The sequence below is a fragment of the Coloeus monedula genome (genome assembly GCF_965178545.1).
Source record: "Coloeus monedula genome assembly, chromosome: 7".
Lineage (NCBI taxonomy): Eukaryota > Metazoa > Chordata > Aves > Passeriformes > Corvidae > Coloeus > Coloeus monedula.
Window position 1 is genome coordinate 20,430,346 of NC_138787.1, and position 27,056 is coordinate 20,457,401.

The following is a 27,056-nucleotide window of genomic DNA, read 5'->3' on the forward strand; positions in this document are numbered from 1 at the left end:
GTGGCTTTTCTAACAGAGCTTGATTTTCACAGCTATTGATCTTAGGGAAACAATAATGCCCAGAACAGTGCCCAAAGGCCCTAAAACAGGAAAACAAAAAGCACCTCTATCATGCTTACAGAGACCAAGGAGTTTACTGTCTTATGCCTAGGGCAATTTTCTAACACACCCATGAATCTAAGGTCTGCTAATGCCTGCTCTGTACAATTCAACAGACTATTTTAGGCACTTCAGCTCTTTTATGAATGTGGCCTTCAGCACTTTCTTCTGCAATGTTGCCTTCAAGTAGTCCAACTTGAAGGTATCACTGCCCAGCAAAACTTTGAATCTTCTAAATCTATCAATTCTGATAAATTAAAGGTCTGGGAACTACCTAGGCCTGTGCAGACAAGAAACTGGACACTACCAGAATTAGCCACAAACGAAAATTAGGTATAAAAACCAGAAGTGTGAGAGTGTCTGAGGCTGGAGAAGGTCACAGATGACCATCTCCATCATTTGGACAGGATAAAGAAATTCTGCTACACAGAACATCCTCCTTTTCAGAAGAGGCCTGCATCCAGCCAGCCACAGATTTTTATAGATAGGGAGCTCATCAAAAGGCTTTAATGCTTACAATACCTGTGCAAAAATCCACAGAAAGCCCTATTTGAAGAGTCTCTTGCTGCCACCACTGAAGACTCTGATTGTGGACAGCCTTCCTGACATCAAACAAACCCAGATGTTGAGAGGCCTTGGGAGCTAGCCCACTGCTTTGTCTGGGTCTGACCTCAAGTTTTCTGTATTTACATTTTTTCAAAAACATGATTTAGAACAGATGTCACTGGACACCAGAGCTCTTCTCCGAGGCTGGAGTAGAAAATCACAGGAAAAGAAGGAGATACAGACCAGCTCAATTTACATTACATGAGCATATTGATCTGCATAGCAAAGAGAGGGCAGAATCCACACATCTCTAATTTTAGTTTAATTAGACTCACAATCAAACATCAGTGCTGGTTTCCCTCTATTAAGGGTCAAGCAAAATGCTTGGTTTGATTTTGGACATCTTTATAAACAAGTGGAATACTTTGGCTTAGGGGTGGTTTAGGACCACCTCTGCTAGTATTCTCTATTTTCTTCCATTGACTTTGGCAGTGCCTGAACAACATATTAAAAGCACTTGCCTCAAACCACACTTGTGGTGTGCATGTTTGAAACAAAGGATGAAATAATGTTGAAAAACAGTATTATGAAACTGATACAGATTTAATAGTGGCTAAATGAAAGAAATGGGAAAATGAAACTCCCTTCTTCTCCAGACAATGTGTGGTGAAATAATCTGTTTGCAATGGAGGGAAAAAGCTCAAAAAGAAACATTTGGAAACAATACAATGACATATGGTCCCATATGTTGGATCTATAATGCTTCCTAATTCCTCCAGGGTAAAATTCACCCTTCTCCTGAACAAATTCCAAGTAACTGAGATTTGCCTGTGTGGACTGAAGGAAGAACTAGAATCTTCCCTCCATACACAGACAAGAGAAGACTATGAAGCAGCTTCACTGCAGTTGCCATTGTACCTGTGGCTTGAATCAGCACTACTAATGTTTTTTGATCCTTTTCTTGGTAATCATAATTGCTGATCCATAGGCTCATCCTCATCTCTTCTCCTTGGCTGAGTCTGCTCAGGGCATGCTTTCCCTGTAGGGTCTTCCATGGTAAAGAAGGCATGTGCTCAGCTTTCTGAATCATACTAGGACAGCAGTATAGCCGGAGTTGCTTTAAAAGTTCTAGATATAGCAAGCTGCGTGTTGGTGTTGATAAGGCATCCTCAGGCCACTTATGCTCTACAGCAATTTTTGGCGATGCCTTTACAGCCCTTAGGTTTTTGAGATGCAGGATTTCCACTCATAATTCCTGGTCCTATGCTGTTCACCAGTCCCTGGATGCAGGAGTGAAAGAGGAAAAAGCCTGGAAAATCTGGCAGTAGGTTTTATCCTCTTAGTGAGCAGATTTTGTAAGTGTGCTGAACACAAGTGGCGAAACATCTATCCAGCAATGAAAGCATCTCATATCCAAATGCTCTAAATTAAACTGTGATATAATAGTTATTATTGGAATTTTGTAATATTTTGGGTGGCTGCATTACTTGGGATTGAAGCACAGGTAACTGCCTAGGTGAACAAATTACTGGAGGTAGTTAAGCAGTCACAGTTCTGTTGACCCCTCACAGGTCTGGAAAGCCGGGCTACCTAGAGCTAAGGTACTCGGTCAGTTTTCATCACTGACCCACATGGATGTAACATTGCACAACAATACCTCTGCACATGAAAGGAAAACTTTTCTCACAACCCTTATTCTTATACTCCTTATGGATGGGTTGTTCCAAACTTCAGATGCTCCAAAGATGGAATATCAATATATCTATTTGCCTGGTCATTAAAGTGAAGCTCCATACCCATTTTATAGGTCATTTAAGCTGTTTATTAATTAGCTTAACTTTTGCCATCTCTAGTCTGCTTCAGGTGCTAGTAAGTAGCTGTTTTTGTTGATCTATTTTGTTTGTATACAAATAGTTTTGAAATTATATGTTATTAAATGTTACGCATTAGTATTCTTGTTCATATTCTTTTAAAATTTGTGTTGAATACCACACCACCCCCAGCCTGCTAGGAAGAGACATCTTTGCATTTTGTTTTTTCGTTTTACCCAGTTGTGTTGGTAGTAACAGGAATTACCTGTGAACATTGGAGGGAGTAGCACTGCAGCAATTGGCATTCATTTCCACTGAAAAATGCCCCATGAAATGATCTCTAGATTTTTCAGTTCAGCTGAAGTCCATCAACAGAGAGGGGTACTCAAAAGGTATATTCATGACTGGTATCAGAGAAAGATAAAAAATTGTAGCAGATATGAAACGAGATCAATCAAGTCATTAAAAAAAGTTCATTTAGCAGAAATCCTGCTGTGAAACGGGAATAAAGGCAGAAAAGTCTTTGTCCCTGTATTGGCTTTGCACTACCTGTTTTTTTGTACCAGGGAGGCCACAGAGGTAGCTCCTGTGAGAAACTCCTGGAAGCTTCCACCATGTCCAGCAGAGCCAATCTTTGATGGCTCTGAAGGTGGTCATGCTGCTGGAACACAGTTTTGGCTTCTACTCAGAGAAGAGAAGGAGGTGAGAACATGTGAGGAAAAACAACATGGTGACTCCAAGGTCAGTGGAAAAGGAGAGAGAGGAGGTGCTCCAGGTGCCAGAGCCAAGATGCCTTTGCAGGCCGTGGTGAAGACCATGGTTAAGCAGGTTGTCCCTCTGCAGCCCATGGGTCCACGGGGGATGCAGAGATCCACCCACAGCCCATGGGGGAGGTGCCCATGCTGGAGCAGGTGGATGCCTGGAGGAGGCTGTGATCCAGTGGAAGACCCAGTGGAGAGAGAGGACCCCTGCTTCCAGGCCGGAGCAGCCTGTCCTTGGAGGACTGCACCCCGTGGAAGAGAGACGCATGGCACAGAAATTCTGGGAGGACTGTGTGCCCGTGGGTTGTCTGTTGTGTTGCACAGGTGCAGTGTGGCTGCAGCTCCTGAGAGTGGGCCCACACCGGCAAAGTTCACGGAGAACTGTCTCCCATGGGAGGGACCCCACAGCCTCACAGGGGAAGGACTCCTCTCCTGGAGCAGTGGAAGAGAATCTTGGTGATGAACTGACCAAACCCCCGTGCCCAGTCTCCCTGTGCTGTTGGTGGGAAGGAGGGAGGGTCTGGGGAGAAAAGGTGTTTTAAGGGCTTATTTTACTTCTCATTATCCTCCTCTGATTCTGTTACCAGTAAATTCACTTTGTAACTTTAAGTTAAGTCTGTTTTGCCCTTGAAGTGTTTCTCCCAGTCCTTATTTCAACTTATGAAGCCTTCGCTAATTTTTTTTTCTTTCTCTCCTCTGCTCAGCTGTGGCAGGGGATGGTGAGCAAGTGACTCTCATGGGTGCCTGGCACTGGGCCAGTGTCAAACCACGACAGTCCCCGGTTTGGTTGGTCAAGGGAATTAGGCAATATGCTAAAATAAGATCAAAATTTTTTATTTAATTTCTCTTTAACTATGATTAAATAAAGCACAGGCTTATTATTTCCTGCATTCCTCAAAGATACCTTTGTTCTTCACTTTGTAAGTCAAAGCTTGCATTAAGAAAATTTTCTAGGGAATCATAGCATAGTTAGGGTTGGAAGCGACCTTGTAGATTATCTAGTTCTATCTGCCATGGGCAGTAACACCTTCCTCTATATCAGGTTGCTCAAAGCCCCATCCAACCTGGCCTTGACCAGTTCCACGGATATGGCATCCACAGCTTCTCTGGGAATGCTGATATTTGTAAGCATTTCATCCTCCACAAACCAATAAACCTAAACATACACAGAGGCATCTGGCAGTGCCTAGGCACAAGATGAGGAGACTGAAGAAATTGCAGGCTGCTTCTCTGAGCTGCTCTGTAAACTGGCAGCATAAGACATCTAGGAAAGACTTCTTCCAGCATCAGACACCAGCTGCAATATCCAGTCCATGTAGCAGGATAGCACCTGAACCGCAGGAACACTTCAATACTTCAACATTCAAAACCTCTTTTATGCTCAGAGATTTGTGAAAAGTGTCTCAGACTATGGTTTGCACCCATTGACTTCTACAAAAGATGAGTAATACTCGTATCGCACACATAGCTACCATTTAGATGTCACAGTCTTCTGGAAGTCTTTTTTCTCAAAGGCAGAAAAATCCACGTGTCTGTACTGAAAACCCTGGCTTCAGGAAAGGTGCAAAAATGGCCAATAAAATGACAGTGTGTCCTGCAAAAGATCTGGCTGAGTACGGAAAAAATGCCTGTGTCAAGTACGGCTTTGAACGAGTTTCTGTTCTTGAGTATTATCTGAGTTGACTGAGATGCTGCTTTGCTACCTTAGCGACCCAGCTGCCCAGCTCAGTAGTGCTGTTCCAATGACACTGATCCACAGCAAATACTAGAGCCTAGCATTCACACCTGTAAACATGAGGTGTTACGCAACCCAGGCTTACAGAAGGAATTTTTACTACACAGAGACTGTCCTTGTCTTGCAATTAGATTGGAAACCATAGACCTAAGGAAAGACAGGCACCATCCTAGGGAAGTAGTATGTGCTCTAGGATTAGCATCTTTTCAATCCAGCTCTACTTATTTGGGCTCATCTCTAAGTAGAAGTCCACCAGAATATATTATTTTTCTGGAATACAGCTATGAAGCTATCATAAACACAGAGGGGGATATGATGAGGATGAGGGCTTCAGATCTCTTGAGTCCCCCACTAAAAGAAGCAGAGACCTTTTAAATTCATAGGCAGGGATTAGGAAGTACTTGACTTTGTTTCTCCAGCTGGAGGACAGGAATAAGAATTATCCAGACAAAAACTACAAAAGGCAAGGAAGGATGTAAAGAAATCATTTAGGTTCAGAACCACAATAAACTCCAAGAATAAACTTCTGCCCAGTAGATTTCTAGAGGGCACTAAGCTAACCTTAATGTTGATCCAAGATGAGTTTTATTATTTGATAGATACAGAGCCAACAGTACATCCTAAAGATATATACACAGGTACTACACACACTACAGGAATGAAAAGTCTTCCCTCTTTGGGAAATCATCCTGTCTTGAAGGGAAAAGATGATTATCCCTCTTCCAATCACCACTACTTGCTCTTCCCCAGCTCTCAAAAGGGCATGGCTACTAGAAACCATTTCAAAAGCTAAACCAAGATGGGGCTGAGGAGGGAATGGTATGGGGAGAGAAGGATATACCTACCTGTATATTTATTTCCAAAACTATTCATTGTGCCACTTGTTTACTTCTCTTTGGTTCTTGTCTCTGCATGTCAAAGTGCTTACCAAAAAACTCGGTTTATTTGGTGTCTACAACACCTCTGTCAGAATGTGAATTGGCATCAGCAGTGTGTCAGCCTGTGCCAGTGACGAGTGATGCCAGTCAGTCTCCCCCCACTGTAATGCTTGCATTACATTTTTGTTTAAAAAAATGGGACCTTGACACTATCTGCATTAGCCCATCACCAATACTTGGATAGGCATCTCTCTTCTCCTTTAATATTTGGAAATACTTGAAGAGTTTCAGGAAAATATTTTCATGGAATGTTTGATGTAAAAAATGCTCCAAGGCAGATAGATTTTTCCAGTTAACATTTCAAAATTGCTTCAAGACTGAATGAACCATGTGATGATACACTTCTATGTTTTAATTTTCCAGCTGGAAAATTAAAATTTATTCAATATTTAAAAGGCCTTTTACAAAATACACAGAAACTATTAAAAACAGTACCTGGGCTATTCTGCAGGAAAGGGAACAGAAAAAAACCGCACCAGGGATACAAGGCTCTGTAGCCATTCAGCAGTCCACAAAACAACTTCAGTGAGTTTAACCACATCCTTCCTTCCCAGGGAGGCCATGACTCAGAAGGCACAGAGCCAATGCACTCTTGCCAGATACTTGAAATGACAAACGGGAAAAAAAGCATTAACTCACCCAAGACAAAACTCAGCTTCTTCTAGATGGACTGGGGCTGGTACTTTTGTGAAATCATCCTTAGACTGACTGCAAAGAAGTGGCACAGTGTGCAATTACTGCATCTACCTAATATTTCCTGGAAGAGGACAAGTATATGGGTCTATATCCCCACTCATCATCTGTTGGACTGGCTAAACTGGCTTTACACACATGCAGCTGGGAATGTTTTACAGCACTCTCCTTCACATTCTTTCTCTAGTGACTGCATTTTTCCTTTTACATCAAATTGCCTCTTGCACTGAGTGGGCAGTTCCTTGACAACTTTGATCCATGCAACAACTGGTACTTGCTTGACGTACCATTTTCTTTAGAATGGAGTAGCACTTTCAAAGTGGACAAAAGGTTGCAGAAGAGTTGTGATTTGTTGATCTGCTGACAAAAAAATTTTGTCCTGACCACTCTGATCTGGCCAAAGGGAACAGCAGCCACAGTGGAGGTTTATGCAATCTGCAGAGTATCTCACTGCCTTCTACAGTAGAATTACTGCCATCTTTAAGCAGAAAATAGTCCACTGATCAGAGCCCATTTTCTCAGCCCATGGAGGGCAAGATTTGCTGGACAGTGACGACTACTTGCTGTAGTTACTACAGAAACACGTAAGAACCATAGACCTAGAGGAAAGAATTACAGTTTGAACAGTGCACAAGACTAAACAAGATTCACCATTTTAGACTTTTCTCTCCACTCTGGCAGGCTCAGCTGTGTCACAGACAGCTTTGGTGTACACATATTCTTCAAGGCACAAATGAAGAAAAATCACTCCAGTTATTCACAGGTCTTTTTCAGCCTGCTACAGCAAATGATGAAATTTATTTTTTCACTTACTAGACTCTGCAGTACCAGCAAAACTTGTTATAAGCTCTCTCTGTTTATTTTTTTCAGATTTCAAAGGAAACTTTTCACTGCAAGCTAACTAACTCCTCTGTTAAAAGTGTATCCCCTATCTTTTAATATTTATAATGAAGACTTAATGGAGAACAGTCTTAGAAATAACGAAGATCTAAATGTATCTCCGTAATACATACACAGGTCTAGCTATGGCTGACTTGTCTGTGTGGAGTGTTAGGTTGGCACTGCACTAAAGCTTCTGATTCTAGTGGAACCAGAGCCAGTTCTTCTGAGTACTTGCTACTCTGCCAGGAGCACAGATCCCAAGGTACTTTCACCTACAAATTCCGTAACAGTGAAAGACAAGTTTAGTCTAGCCCAAAGACATGGCAAACTTATGACTCATCTTGACAACTCTTGTCTAAAGGTTTCTTCAAAGAAGATGACATTTTCTTCACCACTGCTACAAGCTGCACAGAAGACTTGATCAAAATCCAACAGGGCTCCCATGAATTAGCTATTTTACAGCCTAGACATGTATGCTTAGGCAAGTTAGAAAACACTGGTATTTCAGCTTCTTGGATAATGAAAGGGAATTTCCATAGTAAAAGCTGGTAGTAAAGCTGACGGTAGTTTTCAGTTTTAGAATCACATGAGATACTTGGAAAGAAAGGGACACTCCAGTGATACTGTGAAGTGCTATGCAAACAGAATTTGGCCTAGCACATGAACTCAGTCTCAGTTAGAATCTGGGCTAGAAAAAAAATTCTTAATTTCTTTAAGAATCAGATCTTAACTTTGCAGTGACTTCTTTTTCATCTGCATGCAAGATTTTAAAAATAGGACTGGTGTTTCCTTTAATTAGTATTTGATACAGTATTAATATTCCTATTTATCTTTTACATGCCATATGGATTAAATTCTCATTACTTTTGATCTTAATACTTTTAAAATATGTAAATCAGCAGACAGACACCCTCTTTAAAGCAGTGTTTGCACACCACATCTATTATTGCCTTGGGCAAAAGGAAAATATCTGCATTGCTAAAATTCCAGAATTGTAAGGAAATATTGAAATATCAGATATTAAACTGATCAATCTAGATGAATTATATAATGACCGCATAAACTGCAGTTGTTTAGATTCGGCTGTACCTAAAATTGACATTAAAAGTGGCCAAAAGCCATTAAAGAACATGCACTTAAAAGGGATCAATTAAGTTAATTTCTGGAAGGAGAACAATGTTTTCACAGGTTGAACTAATTTCAGATGCAGTGCCTTAGAAGAACACTATAGTTTTTTTAAAAACTCACCTTTAATGTCAGATATTAAAACCACAATTATTTGTTTTCAAGTTTACAGAAGATACTGTTATCTTAATTAATCTACTCGTTTTCCAACACCATAGCACACTGCTGACGAATAGAATTGCATTTGCATGTATTTCAACTTGTCAGAACGTTATGGTTAAGCAGAAAGGAGAAACCTACGGGACTTACCAATACAAGAAAAGGGCAAAGAGGATACATGGGACTGGCATCTGCCCACACTGTACTTAATCTCCAATGACATGGGAAGCACTTGGATTTAGTGTTGAATGAATATGGTTCATGAATGTATTAGTCTGAAAACAAAAGTCTATCCAATCCTTTTACATTTGATCTTCCTATAATATGTAATATTTTTAGCTAGCCCTGTCAAATTTCTCTGCCTACATTATACTGCTAAGTGTATGCCGAGAGTTAGCAGAATAAATTAAGCAAATGTAGTTGTGGAAACCAGTACTCAGTACTACCATGCTCTGACTGAGAGGTGGAGGGAGGATGCTGTGCAGCTGCAACCACATTGCATGCCCCAGAGCATGTGTGCAGTGCCTGCGTAAGCTATCCATTTCCTACCTTTCAGCCCTGAAAAATCTGTGCCTGTTGAGAAATACATGAAAATTACTGTTCTGGTTGGAAAAAAAAATATTGCTCCTCAGTATCACAAAAGCCATTTTTGGGGAAATTGGGCACAGCAGGGTCCATTTATTTCCTCTTATTTTTATTTATTTCTTATCTCATCCAAAATCCACTGGGACCTTCTCCACTGTCTTGACTAAGTTCTGAGTACAGACCTGAAACCTGACAGCATGATGTATTTTCAGCACTTCACCTTTATTTTGGTTATTTTAGGAATCTACAGGACAAAATACTGGTGTTTATTCAAATGCATCTAAGAGCATACATCACTCCTCCTTAAACTGAACCATGAGGCCTTGTTTGGCAGGGTTCATTCCAAACGAAAACCTGAGCCTGAGCTCTTTAATCCTATGGTACAATGGTTGTGTATAAACCATGACTTCCCTGCATGCACACCAAGCAGAAGGTCCATCACAGTGAAGGCAATGAAAGCTACAAAAAAAAAAAAAAAAAAAAAAAAAAAAAAAAAAAAAAAAAAAAAAAAATTGGCCCTTGTTCTGAACAACAGTTTAGGGTAAGGCATAGTCTATACCAGCAAATGCTACCAACACAGTTATTTCTTGACATCACTGGGATTGGTAAAAGTCCTCAGCCAGAAATACTGTTGGCTTTTTGACCAGAGCAACCCAATCCATTTGGCAAACTGCTTTAAGAACTTCTTTCTTTGATGATGTGTCTCTCCAGAAAGGAAGTTTGTTGTCATACATCTGCAGTACAGTTACAGTTTCAAAGTCTTCTAACTGCAGATACAGTCTAACTTGCCAGTTCAGTGCAGGCTTTTTTTTCAGACGCCATCTTGCATAAGACCACACTAAAAATACAACATTCTTCACATAAATCTGCAGGCCATAGTCATACACATACACCAAAAAGAAGGCACACCAGTGTCCTTAAATTTTCAGGAATCTGATAAGTACCACAAATATTATTTTGAAATTCTGGTGCAACTAAATTAAAATGTTTTCTCACAGTTACTTGCAAAGGCATAATTAGTAAGGTATTAGTAATCTAAGCAGCCACTGTATATCCCCAACTGTGTTTAGAGTAACTAGGTAACAGAATGTCTTAGAAGTAATTTAAATTTCCCCTTTAAGTGTCTTAATGACACTGTAGGGGACAATGCAGCAGTAAGTTATTGCAGTTTAAATGCTTTATGTACTTAAATCACAATTATTGCTCATTACTATTTCACAACAGAGATATATCTTATCTTAGTCTTAAACATATCAAACAGGAAAGTCTGTTCATAGCCGTGCTATATTGTCTATACTGTTCAACACATTTACTTTTCAAGTTGCACTATAAATATCTAATTCTAAGCAGTTACTTAGAATTCAGATTTCCTTTTTTTTTTTGAAATTGAATAGTCTTACTTAGGCAATGATTGCCACAATGCTTAACAAGATTTGTGGATAACCACTGCTACACCCTGAAGTATTGGGACCTTTGTAATCAACCTCTGCTTCTGACTGCTGCATTTGTTATATGCAGAACAAGGAGATGGTGCACACAAGCCTGTGAAATTCTATGTTAATAAATCAAGGATCTCTTGGCTACTGAACTCACAGCTCTGTTCTCTAGTTAGTTCACAAGTATTTCATATCAAAGGGATGCAAATGTGAAGGTTTAGAAATAAAGGAGTAGCTCTTTCAAATTTGAAGCTAAATAAAAAATCTGACAAGCGATACCATTAGCAATCTGTATCACTTTTACTTTCTTGAAACTTAAGCACAACACTACACAGTGGGACTCAACTTCACTTTCACCTCTGCTCCAGGTAGCAGACTTACTTTGCTCAATGATATAGCATCTACAGAAACTGCATTACAGTATTTCTCAGAAGTGACCCCATTAAAATAAATTCAAACAGCTATTACAAGCAAAACTTTCCTCACCTTCCATTTTTTTTCATCACTAGGATGTGGAAACCTTCTGCCTCCTTCACTGCAATCCCATGATACATGGCACATTCACATGAATATAACCTTGGAATTCCATTGGAAACAGATTCACGCTAAAGCCAACCACTTCCTCATCTCCTTTGTAAAATTATATATACCCACACTGAACCAGAGGGTATAGTGATAGAATATAAATTACTTTCATGGGCCATACAAGAGAGAGGATAGTTCTCAAAAGTGCTCAACCTCCTAAAACAGGCCACACATTCACATGACAATAAGCCACAATCATGATATCGTGTTAACCAAATCTATTGTTTTCAAACAGCCAAATTGTTTTCCACTAATGATGACTTCTTTTGCTGCACCCCAGTAAAAGATTCTTGTTTCAGTTCTAGATCACTCCTGGCAAGTCAGCTGGGAACATGCAGAACACAATGTACACCAGATTCCAGCACACTGCTGCCTTCCTGCTCTGAGCTTTGTCATCAGCTCACATGAAAACAGGCACAGGCCCATACCACCAAAGCTTGTTTTGCTCAGTTTGTTTTTGTTTCAAAAGATCCTTCAGGGGAAACAATCTGGTCAAAAATCCAGCCCCAATTCAAAATGTTTATATAAAACACACTTAGGGCTCAAATCTGTGGGAGCAATACTTTAAAAAGCTTGTGTTTTTTGTTTCTGATTTGCTGTTCTTACTCAATGTTCTGGTATTGGTATGAACAAAGCCAGACAAAACCCCAAGCATTAGTTTAACAAATGTAATCCAGATACAATGGGCTAGATTTACAGACCAGCCATGCTTATTCATGGTGTAGCATGAAGATGCATGATGATGCTGAGCATAATAGGCCCAATTTACAGTTGCCCTGAGGTCTCTTTACAGAAGAACACCCCTAGCATAGAGGGCCTGTTCACTGAATGCAGAGCCAGTTGTTTCTTTGTTCCTACTTGTTCCAGGATAGGAATCATTCTAAGGCAGGGCAGCACAAACCTGAACAAAAGCCACTAAGATAAAGGGCTGCAGTTCTCGAGAAATAATCTTTCTCCCATACTCTCTAATCTTTCCCATTTTCAGCTGATGGTGAACTGGAGCAACCTCTGCAGATATGGGGACGTCTTCCTCTGCTATACCTTTTCAGAGGTTATTAGAGGCATTTGTCCTGCATCAACCCAGAACCCGCAGTTTTCCAGTTGGCTTGCAAAGGAAATGGTAGACACAACTCTAACTCTTTTACAGTTAGACTCTGCTTTCTTATAGATCATATGTACCTTCTGAGTTTGGCTTTTTCTGACTACAGTGAATGCAACTACAAATCTAAAGGCAGATAATGGTGTTCTTATCGCTGGGATTTCTTATTTGGAGAATTTATTTACAATATTGAGGGAATATGTATGTCATCTGCCACTAATTTTATTTTTTAACAGAGCATAAGCAAGAACACAAACTAAGTTTTTTTCCCAGTAAGTTTTTTTTTGGTATTCTTTCTTCACTAGCTACAGGCTTTAACCAGAGACCAGTCTGGGATACACTTACTCATTCAGCAACAAGGGATAAAAGATCTTGATAACACAACTGGTGAAGGCTGACCTTAAATATTGATCCTAAATTGTGTGTCAACTTGAAGAATAAATCTGGTCCTGGTTCTCAGAAGCAACTATCAATACAGCTGAAAGCTGTTACTTTTAAAGAATTATGTCCAGAAAGCAAGGCACATCTTGTTCTGCTGTGGATGACTCTGCATAATCATAAGGCCTCAAGAAGCCAACACAAGAAGCTCTAGAAAACTGTGAACTTGATTTACAGCTCTTGCCAAGATTCCAGTACATTGGAAAAGTAGATAAGATGCAGAAAGCCATAGAATCATAGAAAGGCTTGGGCTGGAAGGGATCTTAAAGATCACCTAGTTACAATCCCTTGCCATGGGCAGGGATGTCACCCACTAGACCAGATTGCTCAGGGCCCCATGCAACCTGATCTTGAACACTTCCAGAGATGGGACGCCCAAAACTTCTCTGGGCAGACTGTTCAGTGCCTCACCACACTGTGAGTAAAGAACTTCTTCCTAACTTCTAATCCAAACCTGTCCTCTTTTAGTTTAAAATGGTTCCCCCTTATCCTGTTGCTACCTGCCTGTGCAAAAAGTCACTCTCCCTCTTTTTCACAAGCCCCCTTTAAGTACTGGAAGGCTGAAATGAGGTTTCCCTGAAGCCTTCTCTTTTCAGGATGAATAACTCCAGCTCTCTCAGACTGTCTTAACAGAAGAGGCGCTCCAGTCTTCTCACCATCTTTATGGCCACCTATGGACCCACTCCAGCATGTCCACGTCTTTCTTGTGCTGAGGACCCCAGAGCTGAACACAGCATCCCAAGTGGGGTCTCATGAGAGCAGAGTAGAAGAGGAAAATCCCCTCTCTTGACCTGCTGGCCACTCCTCTTCTGATGGAGTCATGCCTTCTGGGCTGCAAGCACACACTGTTGGCTGACGTCCAACTCTTCATCCATGAGAACACTCAAGTTCTTCTCATAGTTTAAGAGTCATAAAGTCATAGATTAATGAATTTAGGCCTGACATTAAACATCACTATATTTAAAAATGTAAAGCTTTTGCTTAGGTCCAACATTGAATATGGAGATGGACACAAACTGAGGAAGAAAAATTAACATCAGGAAATAAAACTGAAAATGTCTTCAGGTCTTTTCTGCAAAGACAAAAACATCATGGTTGTATGGCTGAAAGGGATGGGATAGTGAAATACAGAATGTAAGACTGTAAATCCTAGAAATCCAGGGGGGGTAATCTCAATTCCTCCTGTCTCAGTTAACTTCTGAAATCTTGTTTTAAAGCTGAATGAATTGTGTAACTCACTGTGCTATCTGGAGTATTGTGTTTTACCTTGTCTCTTCTCCTGATGTGACATTAGGTATTTACATCCTTTGTTATCTTTTTATATTTGTTTGGTTGGTTTGTTTGGTTTGGATAGCTTCCAAAGTTCATAAATAGAAAATAAAAAAGGGTCACTGAAGAAAAGGTTGTTATTATGCAGGGGAAAATTTCCCTTATTTCATTTGGTCTCTTCTTTATTTTCAAAGATTTTGGACCAATTAATGCTCTACCCTTTCAGAGACACAGGCTTCCTAAGCATAACAAAAAAGTATGTTGCAAATAATGATATAAAGTGTTGCAAACTAAGGATACACTACTATGGGCACTACTGCAAAGGAAATTGTTCAGTAAGTATCGCTGTTCAAAAAGATTTTACCTATTAAAACAGAGCATGAACTATAACTCTCCTTTCAAATGCTCTAAAGCAAGAATTACACTTTTCCCTGAAAAATCTGAACAACTAGATATGAGCAAAGCAATGCTACAGAAAGCAGCAGGATATTTCACTGCTATGGCTATCAAGCCTTCTGTTGTTATTGACATGGAATAGTATCTTTTTTGTTTTTCAGCTCATCCACTTCTTTCTCCTTTCTCTATCATGCTTGTCTACACAGGTTTTCTTCTTTGATGGCATATTCCTTCTGCACTCCACTTCCAGCTTGTTTTTAATTCCATGATGTTTGTCCATGTCTGTCACACATTTTCCCTACATGTGAAGTTCTGCATGGTTTAATCTACCATGGTCAGCATTTTCTGCCTTACTGTTAAAATCTCTTTCAAAAAAAGATTAGGTTGTTTCCTCTTTTTTCTCCTTTTTTTTTCTTGCAAGTCACAACACAAATTACTACAATTCCACAAACAAATTACAGAATTTAAGCAGAAAATTGGCAGATACTTTCTGACTGTGTATGTTTATTTTGTGGGTGGGACAAGAAGAGGGAGTTCTGTGAATTAACAGTGATTTTCTTCAATACGTGTCAATGATTAGCTTGTGTGGCATACTACTACCATGTAGGCAATCTCTGATTTTGAAAGTTTTAGGTTGTAAGTTGTTTATGACGATGAAAGACAATAATGAAAATCCTACTTCATTTACAATGCCCTAAGACATGTCTGCCTGTGGCTGTCTGATGACTATGTTCTTCCCAGGGAATGTTTTAAAGTAGACTATGGTTTACAAATAAGAGTATCTAAATACAGTCACGCAAAATTTCATTTTTCTAAAGCAGTTAAGCTCCTTTGGATATGAGGCTGAGGAATTCACCCTTGGACCCTAAATCAATGATCAAAAGGCACAAAGCATGAGCCTGAATATGCAGACAGAGAACTGATATATACTATAGACTTGAACTAACAGCTGCTCTGAATACCATTGCAAGGGGCAAATCTTTGTGAGGAGATTAAGAACTTCCAATTTATCAGTTTCTTATGAATGAAAAATTAATTGGAAGCACATGGACAACAAGAGATGAAAGAAATTGATATCACTTTTACTCAAAGCCTGATGAGCAAAAGATGAGGGGTTAGCCCAAACTGGAATCTTGTTCCTGTGCCCTTTTGGGACATTAGGCAAGACAGTATGCAGACCTGGACTTCATATATATTTACCTGTCTCTGAAAACAAATCAACAGGTTAAAGATTTTTGCTACACAAGTATCTCTTTTACCAATTTTTAACTACAGCACCTAGTTGTTCTTAATTTTTGAAACTACACCCATCTATGCTGCTACTAAAATTAGCTCAAATTTTTTTTTAGAGCTTCAGCAAACTTGGTTGTTGTTTTTTTTCAAATACGCCCCTTAAAAGCGACAAGCTTGCTGTTATTCATTTGATAGTCATGCTCTTTATTGTAACTAAGAAAATGCTGTAAAGAACAGCATTAAAAGAATGTAGAAAAAACAATTGCACCACTTTGCTGCAGGGCATTTTTGGTGTTTGCAAATCCCAGTACTCCAAAAGGAGGCTGGAACAATGTAATTTTTTTTCCTTATTTTGAATGTAACTTTTGTGTGTGTGCAGGAGGCAACATAAGCACACTGGTGAGACAGAGTCCCAAGAATAGCACTACACTCACAAAGCCACAAAGAATTGAAGACGTTCCTCCTAGCTGATAAGGACAAAAACTAGCTGCAAATGAAGGTAAAGAGCTGGTATAGCTTTCCAACTTTTTAATACTAGGCAACCACATTGTCTATATTTGATTCCCAACAAAATGTAAGACAGTCAGATGAAGACAGACAGTCAGACACGTTAAAAATGACCAAGTCTTTAGGGGTATTCCTTCTGCTATTCAGCTTGTTAGTTATGTCTGCATTCTCCCTCTCAGACTTAGCCTGGTAGGGCAGACCAACCTGACAGGCGAGAGGCAATAGTGATTACATAGTTGTGCTTATTGCCTTCTCACACTGTTCGTTACCTATGTATAAGGCAGGACAAACCTTTAAGACAAAGAACAGGTACTAAGATATTTTTAGGGAAAGAAATATTAGAATTCATAAAACTCTTCTATATAAAAGAATGTTGTGTTACGACTAAGATATGCTTGTTGCCTGTCTGACCACAGAGGAAAGCAGCTTCTCTTTTTCCCACTGGCAGCAGTAACAATACTTCCTGTGGTTTTGGTACTCTGACCTCCCCTTGGGGGGAAAGGTGTTATAAGCAGGGAAGGTGTGGGTGTGGCATTACTGTTCTGCTGTACTGCTAACACTTGAGCACAACAACTTCTTCCAGTAATTCTCTCCATAGGCAAGGAAGATCCTCAAGAAAGATTATCCTTTCGTGGGGTCAGAAGGGAGCTCTGCAAGCTTAAAATTACCACAACAAGCTAGTATTGACTATTGCTATATTCAACCTAATCATTAGAATCATCTGAGGTTATCCATGAGAGAACTGAAATATAAAATACTTCTAGTGAATAGAGAGGAGTAATGATAGACAGCCAAGTAATACAATCATTGTCATGAGCAGAGCTAATGAATAAGTCATGTAAGGCAATTTCTTCTCACCCAAATACCTCAGATTCAGTTCATGATTTAGTGAATGGAATACCTATTTATCAAACTGTATCTATTAGTAACTTGTAGTATCTACATTTTTACATATGTGGTTGCAAACACATTTTGTCCTCAGTATCTATCCTTTACTTGTCAGAGATATTTTGATTTTTTTTTTCGTTTGCATTGATCAACCATGAAAATTATATACCATGGCTTAGGTTTCTATTAAGCTGTATATGATTTTTGGTAGCTAATCACAATCCACTAGAATAATAACTCAAACTTAGAACAGACAAAAAAAATCCAAACCCATACAAAGTACATAAGAAATTAATTTGTTATGGTACTTTCTGAACTATCCCACATACCTCATAGAACATTCCGCAACATCACATTAATTGTTACTGCTTTTACCAGCATGTTAACTCTTCACAGAATCTATGAAGAACTGTAAAAATAATTTGTGAAAGCATACAGCATCTTCTAGAAAGAAAGACCTGAAATCCAGCTATTACTACTCAGCTGTAGGGAATTCATCAGAGTGAATTCAGATTTTTAAATACCAGCAAAAAAAGAAAAATTATTTGGTAACATACAGTTAGCAGATTAAATCATAGCTCTATAAAAGCAAACTATTAACTGTCTTAGCCTTTTTCTTACAAAATAACCAGAAATAAAGAAATGATCTAAAGTTTTCTGATGTGAGACAAAGTTAAAAAATTCTGCAATTTGAAAAAAAAAATTGTGAAAATATTATTAGAGTTATTTTCGCTTTGTATGCACTCTCAAAGCTCTGTACCTACTGTATTTAACAAAGTTTACTTAGATAAAATGGTGCATTTTTTTTAGAAACAGAAGAGTAATGAATTAGGAACCACACTATATGCCAGAGTACATCAGTCATCGGAGATATGCTGCTGGTTCAGAGCACCAGTAACCAGAAAAATGACAAAAATAAGGCTGATACAGAATACTTGAAAGAATTTTCAAACAATAACACCAGGACAGTGAAGTGCTGCATGATGAAAACTTAACTACCAACAAAGATCTAGCAAAAAGAAGTGTTCAAACAAACCTGTATGTTGTGGATAGAAAATGAAGACAAAGAGCAGGTGAGTAGCAGCTTGGATAAGAAAGACAGGGAGGAGAAACTGAACTCCTATTAAAATCTGCAGGCTTTTGGCACAGCATTATCGTATATTTATTATTCAACTTCATTAAATTTCTTGGATTTCTTACTATGTTTTTTGATATTTCAATGAGAGAGTTCTGCAGTCTATTTTTATTGCAGTGCAGTCATTACAAGCTGAATTGCGACTTGTTTTATATAGAACAAGTACTAGGTTGCCTCTGGAGAACCCTACTGCAATTTATCTGTGCAGTTTACTTGCATCTTATTTTATCTCTCACCTCTGATACTAATCAGTCATGGCTGCAGGTCAAATCTTTTTGCATTGGAAGTAATCACAATAACCAATCCAGAAGTAAACCAGCCTATAATGAAATTCACTGCCTAGGGCTAAACATAGAGCTAACATGTGTTTAACAAATCAAAGCTTGTATTTATCACTTGCCACTGTTTGTGTCTTTGACTGTTGGAGGGAAAAAAAACAATTAAGAAGCTGTGCAGCAAAGAAAAATTTATGAGCAGTCCAATTTCTTTTCAGATTTGTTGGTCTGATACTTTGGCAAAATGCAGTCTGCCACTACAGAGTAGCAAAAGATTCAACAGAAACCATCGAGGGGTGAATCAGTTCAGAATGCAAACATCATCACTGCAAGTTTCAGCTGAAAAATTTACATAAGGCTGAGAGAAGTGCAACCAATGTCACTTCTGTTTGCAGTTATTTTCCAAATTCACACTGAATTATATGGTAAAGAACTGAAATCCTTGAAATGAGGTACTGTTTCCCACCCTAATGGCTAGTGAAGCTAAAAGGCTTCTGTACAGTTCCAGAAAGCAAAAATTCAGGTTTTCCATAGGATGGGAGGCAATATTTCCTCCTGGGGGCTCCTGCAGGGTCCCACCACATGCAATGCAGTGCTCAGTACCAGGCTTACCAAAAGCATCCATCTGCGTAAGTATGCAGCCTTGCAAACCTAGAAAGGTGATTATCCTTTCCTATAATGATAGAAACAGAATCAACTAGGTTGGAAAAAACCTCTGAGATCATTGAGTCCAACCTATGACTGAAAACCACCTTGTCAACTAGACCATGGTACTGAGTGTCACGTTCAGTCTTTCCTTAAACACCTCCAGGGACTGTGACTCCACCATCTCCCTGGGCAGTCCACTCCAATGTTTAATCACCCTTTCTGTGAAGAAATTCTTCTTAATGTCCAACCTAAACCTTCCCTGACACAGCTTAAAACTATGACCTCTTGTCCTGTTGCTGGTTGCCTGTGAGAAGAGGCTGACCACCACCCAGCTAAAACCTCTCTCCAGAGAGTTGTAGAGAGCAATAAAGTCCCCCCGAGCCTCCTCTTCTCCAGGCTAAACACCCCCAGCTCCCTCAGCTGCTCCTCACAGGACTTGTGCTCCACACCCTTCACCAGCTTCCTTGCCCTTCTCTGGACACAGTCCAGCACCTCAACATCCCTCCTGAACTGAGGGGCCCACAACTGGACACAGCACTCGAGGGGTGACCTCACCAGTGCTGAGTACAGGAGGACAGTCATTGTCCTGGCCCTGCTGGCCACACTATTCCTGATACAGACCAGGATGCCTCTGGCCTTCTTGGCTATCTGGGCACACACTGGCTCGTGTTCAGCTGCTGTTGACCTGCACCACCAGGTCCTTTCCCACTGGGCCACTTTCCAGCCACTCTGCCCCCAGCCTGTAGCACTGCATGGGGCTGTTGTGGCCAACATGCAGGATCCAGCACTTGGTTATGTTGAACCTTGTGCTGTTGGTCTGGCTCACTGATCCAGCCTGTCCAGGTCCCTCTGCAGGGCTTTCCTACCCTCCAACAGATCAACGCTCTGACTAAACTTGGTGTTGTCTGCAAATTTGCTCATGGTAGACTCCATCCCCTCATCTTGATCACCAATAATGATATTAAGCAGGACTGGACCCAGCACTGATCCCTGGGGGACACCACTAGTGATGGACACAAACTGGATGCAGCACCATTCTCCACCACTCTCTGAGCCTGGCCATCTAGACAGTTCTTAACAACAATGATTGCTTTGAGACATAGCTTTATTACCAGCTTATTTTCTCAAGAGACATCCTAAAAAATAATTTTCTTATGGTGATTTCTACTTATACATTTGCAAGATAAAATGAATGATCTGGAAACATGATTTCCATTTACTGAGCCCAAAGCATTTATGCCAGGTGTGATGAGATCAGTAATCCAGTGATACTCTTTTAGGAAAAAATAAAAAGAAGCTACTTTTTCTCCTGCACATGCCCAGTCAGATTTTGTTTCAAAAGCCACAGAACACTAGCAGGATCTTTTCACTGGAAATTCATTATACAACATCCCACATCAGCAAGTCCTCTGCTGGAGCCTCCAGCTGCAACACGGCTAACAGTAATTAGTCTGTTACAGTGTGGTATTGAGTAAGAGAATACTATGGAGATCTCACAGGCCTCACACACAGCTACAGCATGCTCAGTACAATCAGATCATACTATGTAACACTGTCTTGGTCCTTTTAGAGTTTCTTGTAACAGTCAAACTGTCCTGTGATCATGCTATTTTATTTGCAGAACAATGACCAACTCAAACCTGCCCCACTCAAGAAAATCCCCTGAAACAAACCCAAATCTTCTGCCCCAACCCCTCCCCAGCCCCATATATGTAGAAAATTTTTCATGTCCATTTTTTATACCCAAGAGACCAAATTCTGCTTGCTGTTATGATTTTACTGACTACAGTCAAATTTTTCATGATTTATATTCCCTCAGTGTAAGATTAGTCTCAGTGGAGGGCTTAAAAATGATGAAATGAAACTCCTGTTTAAACAACCAAAAATTATTCTTAATAGGTTACAAATTCTTTGCCTTAAATTCCTGAATGATAAGATTCTGAAATTAATGGCATTCATGTGTCAGTATCATCCCACCTGCCAGTGACAATTAGTCTAAAGTCCATGTGATATTTCACACTACATCATGTAGCAGAGGTTTTGCTTTTACTTAGAAAAGGCAGTTTGTTATAATGAAATCGAACAGGAAGCTGAGTTACACAAACAGCTGAATGGCTTGGATTGATCTCTCTCTACTTGCAGAAAGTGAAATGACATCTTTGGTTACAAGGCACCCAGATCTTGATACCACATTTTGTGTGAGATACTGCCTGTTCTTTACTGTAACACCTACTACAGTCATGCTGGGATATTGACTTTCTGTGAATCCAAGAATAAAAAGTGTCCCCATTTCCAAATCACTACTTATTATTGCTTTGCCACAGCTGTTAACTTATTTCAAAAAATGTAAAAATAGGAATTAAATGAGAACAGAGTTAAAACTACTACAATGTTAAACTACCATGTAGTGTAACATACTTCTCTGTATTTAAGCACCTTTCACTTGCAAGTGGCAAGACATTGAGTCAAGACTGTACTCTAGATCGAGGCAGTTTAAAGTATTTTCAATAACAAAGTCTGGCTCAAAGAAAATTGTACTCTGAAGCAAAGATCAAACATCCAAGCCACCTATTCTCTTTGGCTTGGGTATTTTAACTTGATTATGCTTGTTAGCATTAAAATTGGACCACTTCTTTAAAACTGGAGTTAAATACTAACATCTAATGAAGTCATCATTATTTTAAATTTCCTGTTTATGGTGATGAACTTGTAAATATCATCTGTGTGATGATAACCACAGAGTAACATTTTGGAAATAATGTCTCCCATGCCCACGATGCCCCTACTAAAACTTGCCCAGGTGGGCAGCAGCCTTCCTCCCCATCAAGCAGTAACTTCACATATTTAATTATCTACTTGTCCTTCATCAGTACAAAACCCCATGACTTCATATGTTTCTCCAAACCCAATACAGCTACATTTACCAAATCCCATTTTTTGATTGGTTTACCAGAAAAGAAAAAATGATCAACATAAAAAAATACATATTGCAAGAAAAACATTAAAAATGGGTCAGTGACTAATAGGACTCCAGCTTGAAACATGCCAAGCCCTAATTTCCACTAGTTTTGAGAATATAGAAGACTAAGAATCTAAAATTAAAAGTTATACTGAAAAGGACTATTCAGAACCTCAGACTGTGGCTATAGACACTTAAGACTGTATACTTCCAGATCTCACAGAATCCTGGCAAATTTCTGTACCTCTTACAAAGTTTCAGCATTGCAGTGTGAGGTGCAAGGCATAAACTGAACATATCCATAAGTCATATTATTCTCCCATAAGAGAATCTCCACGGCCAGAGACTCTCTATGTATTTTCTCACTTGTTCAAAATGTCTGTGCTAAGCATAAAAAATTATGTCATAGTTTGGTCAATGAAGAGATACTATTAGCTTTCCTTTTGCAAACATATTTCCTTTGCATCTCAGAAAATTTGTCACATTTACCTCTGAAGCAAACTTACATTGGTCAATTCCCTATGAAGCACTCACTTTTCATTAATAATTTCAAACATTCTCACTATCTATCTCATCTAAGGGAATACCACTACTTGGTCTCTGGAGATTATATTATTTTGATTCCTTCAGTACTACTTTATTGTGACTAGAATAATTAACTTCTGGCTTAATTGTTAGTAATGATGGGACTCTGCCCAGGCACTGTGTCACAGCAGAGACACTGGAGGGAATTCTTGGCATTGTTACTGGTCCTGTCCCACTGCTCTGGCAGAGTGCAGGGGAATGTCTGTGCAGCATAAAACCAGCCTCTGTGACTCTATACAACCATAGCACTTGCTGTGCACGCAATTTGGCCATACTGCTCAGTCTTTCTATGACCCAGTGACAAGGCTTGGGATGTGAAAAAGAGGCTTTTGTTTCTGTATTAATTACCGAGTACAGTCTTCGCAGTATTTTTGTAGAAATTTCCTTGTCTATTCTTCCTTTGCCAATCTGCTATTAAGAACAGGCAGCCTGTGCTATTAGACAGCTGGATAACAAGATGTGAGTGATTAGTCTGCTCGATTAATACAAAAATATGCAAACTCATATCAACCATTTTTCCCTTTTGTGCTCTGTCTCCTCTTGACTGCACCAGAGCCTCACCTACCAAGGCCTCAAGACAAATAAGCAGCCTGTCCATCCTTTTGAGCTTAAGCATGCACACAGACTTTCTCCTTAAGCAAACAGCAACACTGCTTCACAGCTGGGCCATGGACCAGTGCAGAAACCTGTCACATTCCCTTCCCCATTGGCCTCTGTATTTCAGGTCCAAGCACCACCAAGATGATAGACTACTGCTGTCTGTAATGTAACTTACAGAGAATTAAAAATCAGTCTTTAACATTGCAGAATAATGTTTCACTATGAAAAATAAGTCTTTGCATTGTTTGGACCACCCAGTAGGCAGCTTTTTTAGTGTGAGTAACAGCACATGTAGTATCACCTTGCATTGTAAAGCACACATTTTTATATAGGCTTTCTTATTCCAAAAATGTATTTCCTATTCCACTTGGTTTTCAAAATAGGTGTAAGAATACTATCTGCTTAAAAGTACATTTCCTACATTAAGGCTGAATACAGACTGAGCACCAGGTGAAAGCATCTGCATCTCTGAATGCAAGCCATGCTTTTAAAAGCACCCAAAGAAATTATTATTCTTCACCAGGTTTACTTCCTTAATAGTTACTCATTGAAGTGTGATTTATATGATCATCTATCTGAGTATTTTCATGCTTAACTAGGAAATTCCTTACTTCTTTGCATTTGCATGCTTATTCATTTAAACATAGATGTTTCTTCAGTAGTTCAGATCCATGTTGCATTAATCTCCTCTTCAAATTTTATTCTTCTATCATTTCACATTTTTTGAAGACTCTCTAAATTACTGGGTAATGGCTCTGAATCATACTTGCTAAGGGTGTAATGCTGCCAGTTTTACTCTAATTGTTTTACCTCAGACACAAGGTCTTTGATTTTAAGGAGACCAGTTGCAGGTAACATACAATATCCAGTGAGAGTAAAGAAGATGGATTTGAGCCCTGACTGCTTCCCTCAAGAGGATTTACTGCAATGAAGATATTTTTGTTTGACAGGTTTATTGTTTAACATGTAATAATTTAAGATAGTAATGCAAACTTCCCCTGCAGTCCCACACTATGGATTCAAAACCCATATGGACTGAAATGCATGAAGAAGGAATAATGGATTTCTCAATCTGCTCTGTTTACATACTATTCCTTTTAGCATGGAAAGCACATTATGCCTGTGGAAAAGAGGAAGAACATTGAATTTGCATTATTTGCCGCAACAAAACGATCTCCCTATAAATATCTATCTTCTTACCTTTCATTGTAAATTGTTTTACTGAACTCTGTAAAATTTAAACACATAAATTACAGGATTAGGGCTTAATTATTCAGGTAAATGTTTGTAGATTTATGAGATGAAAAGTGTCCCATTAAATAACTAAACAGTAATGTTAATTAACAGCACAACATTATAAACAACTAATTTTCAGCATTAACCTGGAAATTAATTTAGTATCATATACATTTTGGCTCTGGTTACAGATATCACATTATCAACCTACTTAGTTTTAAATTGTGAAAGTTATTTTCCAGTACAGTAATAAAATCTGTATTCATGGATTTGCAAAGACAGGATGATTATAATACTAGAGAAGAGTATTCTAATAGGTAATGATTCCTGGAATATCCAAAGATAAACCAGGTAAAACTCAAAAAATGTCAAAATGTTTTACTTCAGGTTTTTAAACTCTTGCTGAACATGGCAAAAATAACATAACAGCAAATAAAATTTAAAAATGCACTGCATAGATTGTAGAATTATTGTAGACCTTCCTGTGTTGCTGACTGAATCTTTGTGTGTGTGAACAAACTAGTTGCCTTTCATTCTGCCAAAAATGAGAGATTTCATTACTGTGTTTGACTTCTGAGGTTGGAAGGCAAAGGAAAGCTGAAGCTCTTGAAGGTAGATTTGATTTAATTAAAAGGGTATTTCAAGATTAGTAATGACATTTTTAATAGAAGGTGTATTTTTAAAATAATTTTATTTTTGCCTCTGTAATACAGATACTTAAGGGTTTTTTCATATTTCCATGAAAATGTGTAGAAGAAAGTTTTTCCTTTATGTTTCCTGCCTTTCAAGGGATTGTGAAAAGATCTCATCAATATAAAAAGCAAGTTACATGCTGACAACGTAGCTTATATCAGTAAACAAAATATCTCTGCTACTTTACTATATTTCTTACCTCCTTTTTTATGGGATCTCAAGAGACTTGACAACTGATGGTCTGCAACTGTCTGGGATTGGCTAACTGATTGTGAATCGCTCATTTCAAATGAACATTTTAGAATAAACGGAGAAGCAGAAATCTCATCCAAATTACTCTGGAATAAAGAATGCTGGTTTAGGCACATAAGAAATGTATTGATTCCACTTGGTCATGATAACTTACAGCTGTGATCTCATAGAGAGCAACTTGTTATTTTCCAAGACTCTCTGAAACATCTAATGCTAGATTTAACTTACACAAGACTCTTGTGGCTTTCAGCAACACCGACTTAGCACCCATGTCACAAACATTTGTTTACTTTTTCCCATTTAACTTATTCATCCCCTTTCCTCATGCAGTTAAATCATAGCATGCACTGTATGCTGATTTCCTCTCATAGTTAATTTGTATCTTTAGAAAAAAGCTATAGGAAGGTATTAATCTGCTTAACATTTCTAAGTACATCATCCAAGGGATTTTGTTTTTTTAATCTTACATATGCTCAGCAGAGTTACTGGCAAAAACTGTACATTTTCTCCATTTCATCCTTTCAACATCAAATGGTAAGCAGCAAAAATTGGATCAGACTTCAAAGACTATGCTGTGCTCCAAGTCACAGAGCGACTCCTCCATTTCACATATTGAATTCGAGCAGGATATCAAAGTGCTACCAAAGAACCTCAGGTCCTTACTAAAAAAGAGTCTCTAACATCTGTAGAAAGTGAAGTGCACAGACAAATCACCTCAGGGAGCAGCTAGCATTTATTCTCAGCAGCAAATTTCCAGCCTTTTGATTCTCTTATTCACTGTACCTCCCTGTCTCTCTACAGAACTAAAGTTCTTAGCAAGCAGGCTTTTGTCTCAAAGACTTCAAAACATCACTAACGGTTTCATGTTCAGATGACTATGCCAAGCAGCCACGAACACATTGCAGAACTGTGGACTCAGGAATTTGAAGTTATAATGTGATGTTATTTTAGAATATAAACTTAGTAGTACCTTTTTAGTTTGTTTGTCAAGAAAATCAGGCACCACGGGAGAAGACTGGTTACTGGTTTGCTGCCTAAAAGCAAAGAAAAATAAAAAATTTATCTTAAATATTGTAATTTCTTCACTCTTATAAAACGTTTACTGGCATACACACTTTTTCTGTTGATTTTCCCTTTTCCCCCTCCCCCAATTTCTAAATATGCACATACAATCAATTCAGAAAAACCAGACCAGTCCCATTTCCTCTTATAAGAAAGTGCATGCTGTTAAACACAGCAACAGGTTATGAGCAATGAATTTTTCATTAAAAAGTTGTGGGTCTGTGCAGATGTGTAAAATGAGTTTATCAGAATTCAATGAAATTGAAATAATGTATTAATTTCTTAAGATTTTACATTAAAATTTTTTCCCAGGGCTATGAAAAGCTGTTTCCACAGAATTCATACTTAGACATTCAAAATTTGACGAATGAGGAAGAAGTGAAATGTGTTCTCCTAAAGCCATTTGGGTTAAGCACAGAGCAAGAA

At 38.9% G+C, this 27,056-nt stretch overlaps 1 protein-coding gene across 1 annotated transcript in view; it reads right to left on the reverse strand.

Moving 5' to 3' along the window:
- The window catches only part of MYO3B (myosin IIIB), a gene marked incomplete at both ends in the record, with an annotated part of 202,185 nt that overhangs the window by 18,552 nt on the left and 156,577 nt on the right, over positions 1–27,056 (reverse strand). Inside the window, 2 exons of the mRNA XM_082285588.1 lie at positions 25,516–25,654; positions 26,539–26,602. Coding sequence (XP_082141714.1) covers positions 25,516–25,654; positions 26,539–26,602 — 203 coding nt within the window. The remainder of the gene's footprint in view (positions 1–25,515; positions 25,655–26,538; positions 26,603–27,056) is intronic.